The sequence below is a fragment of the Octopus bimaculoides genome, chromosome 7 (genome assembly GCF_001194135.2).
Source record: "Octopus bimaculoides isolate UCB-OBI-ISO-001 chromosome 7, ASM119413v2, whole genome shotgun sequence".
NCBI lineage: Eukaryota > Metazoa > Mollusca > Cephalopoda > Octopoda > Octopodidae > Octopus > Octopus bimaculoides.
In genome coordinates, this window is record NC_068987.1 from 110473705 (window position 1) to 110479587 (window position 5883).

General features: G+C 37.8%; 1 protein-coding gene across 1 annotated transcript in view; it reads right to left on the reverse strand.

Annotated features, from left to right (window-relative positions):
* Positions 1–247: 247 nt before the first annotated feature.
* LOC106867167 (beta-1,3-galactosyltransferase 1) overlaps positions 248–5883 on the reverse strand; it is an 8155-nt gene continuing 2519 nt past the window's right edge. The window contains exons 2-4 of the mRNA XM_014911958.2: positions 3616–3679; positions 3360–3470; positions 248–1417 (exon numbers count right to left, since the gene is read on the reverse strand). Of these exons, the coding sequence (XP_014767444.1) occupies positions 426–1310 (885 nt within the window). The 5' untranslated portion in view covers positions 1311–1417; positions 3360–3470; positions 3616–3679 and the 3' untranslated portion in view covers positions 248–425. The remainder of the gene's footprint in view (positions 1418–3359; positions 3471–3615; positions 3680–5883) is intronic.

Sequence of the window (5883 nt, forward strand, 5' to 3'; positions counted from 1 at the left end):
ATAATAATAATAATAATAATAATAATAATAATAATAATAATAATAACAACAAAAACACCAGGACTTACAAATATATATAACATACAGAAAATTGCACTACTGGGCACAGCACACATCCTACACAACACTTTCAATACAGTAACCATAAGAGCATCACAGCAAACCACAGCACATACCCAAGGCTCACAGAGCTGCGCTCGGTAGTGAAGTGAAAGCACGTTATAAAAATAAAACTACTGAACAATAATAATAATAATAATAATAATAAATCTCCCGTTTATTTAGACAAGAAAATTTCGTTAAACTCCATCCATGCCCACCATGCCAAACGTACAGGTTTGGTCGAGTTAGAATACTTCATGTTTTGATCCCAATAATAATAAGAACTGTGAAACTATGTTTATTTAAACCAATTATTATCAGTTCTATCGTATTTCTTGGGAAATCACTTTATAAACATGCCGCATAATATCGATTGTTTGGAATTTGTCTTCCTCTATATCACATATTGCAACAATGGCCGGAGACTTGGAATACTTCTGAGGTTGGTAATGTTCCAAAACTTTGTAGAGCTTAAATTGTTTTTGATGAAAAAGTACTTTAAGACTTAGCTTCTCAGTCAGAATACCAATCCAGACATCAGTCGGCATAAAATGAGTATTCTTCAAAGCTGCCAGATAAAGTTTGTTGAATACTTTGATGTGTGCAACATAAGCAAAGCCGTGACAATACCGGGGATAGAACTGTCCTTGATATAATTTTCGGGGTTCTAACACACGAAACCGCTCTAGCTCAAGATGATGGGCTCGTGCCTGGCCAACAGGATAACAAAGTGCAAAGTGGTCTTCGCGAGCACCTTTGGAGAAATCCGTGCCAAGCCACGATACAAGTCTGCCGTGATCTATCAAAGACTCATCATTCATCATCGCAACATATTCGGCATTGGCACAGAACTCTCCAATCCATTTCCACGCCATAATTGCTTTCATAGAAACATTCGTATATGATTCCTTGAAATCCTCCTGAAGGATATCATGATACATTTCGCTCTCTTTTTGAATGAGGGATTCAATTGTAGAATTATCTGTCTTAGCGAAAAGAAAAACGTGTTTAATAATGACGCCTCTCGCACAAGAGTCACTTGGAATATTTTTAAAAGATTTTCTTAATATTTCCCGCCGATCAAAATGATTGTACATAGTGATAATAGCATAAATAATAAATATTCTTCCATGTTGTGAACAGAGATTCGGTTCATTAATAACTCTTTGGAAATTATGTTCGTATGGTATTGGCTGATCATAATACATTTTGGGGATCACTGATCCTTTTGGCCGTTGTCTGAGAAAGATTGAGGCACTTTTTAATGCATTTGCTCTTTCAGAAAAATATCTTCAATTTGCGTAAGAAACAACACCTGTAGAAGAAAACAATTAAATAACATTATCAAAAGTAAAATTATTTATAAATTACAATTAGAAAATTTCTCTGAATTTCTATATTTTACGGAATCTTATTGATTTATTTCGACTTTTATATTTTACTCTTTGTTTTTATATTAAAAAAACGGCATCTCAAGAGCTACGAGGAAGGACACGTTAAAATTTGCTTTAAATTGTTGGCAATAGGTGTGAGCAGTAATTGTTGCCTTCGTTAGTAGCAACTCAAAGTGGTTGACTTCAATGCAATCCCACCAAACAGAAAGAACCGCTTTTTGCATGGGAGTCCTTTTAGAGTACTTTTAGGATTGTGGTTTAGCCTGTTCTCTACAACTAAGCCATTGCCTGCATTACTTAACATTTTTATTGGAAATCTGTTTTTCATCACCAGTCACTAATCTGTCCAAAAGTAGGGAGATACGTTCACGCGAGGGAAGAGATGAGCATATGTTCACTCGTGATTTTTGGTTGGTTTCCACCAAATCACAGGGAACCCATTTTCCGAGTTCTGGAACCTTTCGAAGCTGTTGAAAATGGTGATGAACATAGAATTATCCTTCTCAAATCTGACAAAAGAAGTTCATCGTCCTATTCGTGGCATCTCTTTTGGGCTGAAATCACTATTTTGGCACTTTGCAAACCATTTGCAACTTCTTTCGTTCAAGCGTTCTTCCCCGCTAAACAAAGTGGGTATTTTCGGGTTGGTTTTGTTACATCGATTCCATTTTTGAACTTATAAAGTATTATGTGTCTTAAATTCACCTTCGTACATTTTTGAGGGATTGATATTAGTAATTAAATCAGGCAGATTATTCTGTGAAAAGAAATTATGTTAAGTTAAAGGTTTCCAAATCCATGTCAGTATCGATTAATACCATTTCTACATTTTAGTCTATTGTAAGATTTGATAGAAATGACATATATTTCGGACATTAATTATGGGATGGCTTCTAAGTGAATCTCTTTGTAAATATACTCACACACACACACACACACACACACACACACACACACACACACACAAACACATAAACACACATGCATTGACATATGCATGTGTATGTGTGAGAGAGAAAGAAAGAAAGAAAGAAAGAGAGAGACGTAAAAACCTTAACTTGGCAACCACTTGGTTCCAGATATGATCTCGTTGCGTCGCTTAGCAACAGACTTCTGCTAGCCTCAAGTTGAAATAACTTAGGCAGGAAACTTGATAAATGCAAACTGTGAAGAAACTTTTAGCGTGTATGTGTATATGTATATGTACAGGTGGTACTGGTGGCAGTGTAACCAGTACGTTCCTATACATGTATATACGCACGCACGACACAGACCTGTAACAGGGCCATCCGAGTACGCATCAGACTGGTTGGCCACGGCCGGACACACAATCTTCTCCCATCTGATTTCTTTGGTCATCGTCGACAACGACGGAAAAATTCATAATAAAAATATACGTAGGTATGCAAGCATGTGTACAAATGTGTGCGTGTGTGGGGTGGAGAGAGAGTGCGGGAGAGAGAGAGGAATATAGTAAGAATGAGAGGAGAGTAAGAGGCACTAAGAGGGAGGGAGCATTGCATCCCAGAGGTAAGAGAGAGGAACAGGATTAAAAAAATCCTCTGGGGATGACACGGATATGGGGTCCGAGATTATCGGTGAGTAAGTCTCCGTTGAGAGAACCTTATCCTTCTGATAGTTATGACACACTCAATGATTAGAAGGGGTTGAAAGTCGTATCTGGAGGGATCTAAAACAAAGTTTTAGGTTCGAGTGATTCTGATTTGTAATTTCTGATGATGACATCCAGAATGAAGAGATTGTGTTTAATGTGGCCGTACGTTAACTATATCATAAAAAAAAGAAGTGACACGATGTGTTTATTTTGACGATTGACAGAGTTAAAATAAAGAGTTATCTTACGAGACATATAATGGTCAGAGATAGACTGCGGTTTATATTGCCGATACCAAGATTCAAGGTTGCAGTGGCTTTTTTTGAATTCAAGAGTCTCATCTGTCTCTGGGAAGAACCCTGCAGGTGAAAGAGGTGTCATTATATAAGTAATAACATAATACTGGAAACAGTATTATTCGTTTTTAATTTTAAAAAAACTGAAGAGGGAAAAGAAAGGACAGAAAGAAGTGCAAAGCGAAAGAGGAAAATATGAACAACTCACAAATAAATGTGCAGCACACATAAGTAACCATTCCAATAATGAATATGTGTAATTTTCTCATTTCCTACAAAGTCAAAAAATATGAAAATAATTTTAAAAATTGAAAGCAATTTGAAAGATAATTATGCAAATTTTAAATTGCCATCACCGTGCATTATTTACATTGGACGGACAGGTGTCTTCACTTTGTTTATTGTTACCACAATGTTTCGGCTAATGTACTCTCCAGCCTTCACCAGGGTCCTGGTGGAATGTCGAACCCAACCCTGATGAAGGCTAGAGAGTGCATCAACAGAAACGTTGTGCTAACAACAAACAAGGTGAGGACACCTGTCCGTCCAATGTAAATGATTTAGCAATGTGTATATGTATCCACTTTTCTTGCGATCTATGTATCCACTTTTCTTGCGATATATGTAGTAATCTGCAGAAAACGAACACCGTCACCACTCACTGTCTCTCTTCCTTTCTCTCTCATTTCCTCTCTCTTCTTCTCTGTCCCACTTTGCCACTCACTTCTTCCTTTGAAGTGTGAAAATAGGTGGGTGAAGAAAAGAATGCATGGTCAATTTCATAGTGATGTTGAAGGTAAGACAGACAGACAAAAAAGATGGCTGTAGATGATTAAAAGTGATTTAAAACCGGAAACGGAGGATCTAATTTATGCTGCCTAAGACCGAGCACTAAGAACAAACTACATACAATACAGAATAGACAACACAGCAGAAAGTGATAAGTGCAGAGTCTGTGGACAAAACGGTGAAATCGTATGGTATATTACCAGCCAATGTACGCCACGAGCCCAGAAGGAATATAAGAGACGCCACGACAATATAGCAAGGCTTGTCCATTGGACACTTTGCAACAAGTATGGACTTGACAGAAAAAAATTGGTACGACCACAAACCTGAAGGCATCATCGAAAATAGAAATGCAAAGATCCTATGGGATTTTATGATTCTGTGCAACCATAGAGAATAGGAAACCGGACATAGTCTTAATTAAGAAAGAAAACAAACTATGCTGGAGCATAGATATAGCATGCCCAGCTGACAACAAGGTATGCGATAAGGAAGAAAGAAAAGTTGAGAGATATGCCAGGTTAGCTTGGGAGGTTAAGCAGTTGTGGTCGATGAAAAAAGTAGCAGCAGTACCACCAATAATTGTCGGAGCCTTGGGACGAGTGAGTAAAAATCTCGAGAAGTACGTGGAGCAAATAGGGACTGCAATAAGGGTGGAGCACTTGCAGAAAACAGCACTGCTTGGAACCGCTCGAATACTCCGGATGGTTCTCGAAAAATAAGAGGGGTTACCTTAGTTCACTGGTAGTGAACAGCTGACACCGTAGTACACCTCCAGCCTTAGAAGCTGTGCAAAAGCAATAATAATAAAAATAATAATAATAATAATGGTAACAATCACAACAACAGCAACAATAATAATAATCACATAACAACGGTAAAGGTACTAACCATTTTTTTAGTGTTAAAAGAGGAGAGAAGACGAGAAGAGGAGATACACGAAAAGCCACTTAATTAAAAAATCGACAACTGACCAGTGATGCGCATCCAACCAGAACCACTGAATGCAACAACACAGTCAGTAACTAGGTCAGAGTACGGAGCGATGGAAATATTGGGATCGTAACAAATAAATGTAAAATTGAAGTAAATGGACTTGGTTTCTAGTCTGAATGTCTAACATGTGTCATCCAGGCGGCAAGTGACATTATATATAAATATATATATATATATATATATATATGTGTGTGTGTGTGTGTGTGTGTGTGTGTGTGTGTGTGTGTGTGTGTGTGTGTGTGTGTACATAGATACATATATATACATATATATGTATACATACATATTTATATATAGACGTACATACATACACACACACACAGTGTTGTTCTGAATGGATGCGCATCGCTGGTCAGTTGTCGATTCTTTTTAATTAAGGTGCTTTGGTAGTAAGGTGCTTCTTCATTCGGACGTGGCATGGTCGGATTGTATTACCGATGTAACAGGTGTTGTATTTCGAGTATCGCACCTGGTATACTACGTGTGTATGTAGGAAGATGTTAGCGTTGCGAATAGGGCAGCGTGCGAGTGTGCAGCAGGGCTGTCGTTCAGTGTGTGACCACCTGATAGCTCTTTACGCAAGGATGGTCCTGAATGGACCAGTCGGATGTCGAAGTACAACGCTCTCACGTACACACACGCGCGCACACATACATACATACAATATATATTTATATATATATATATATAT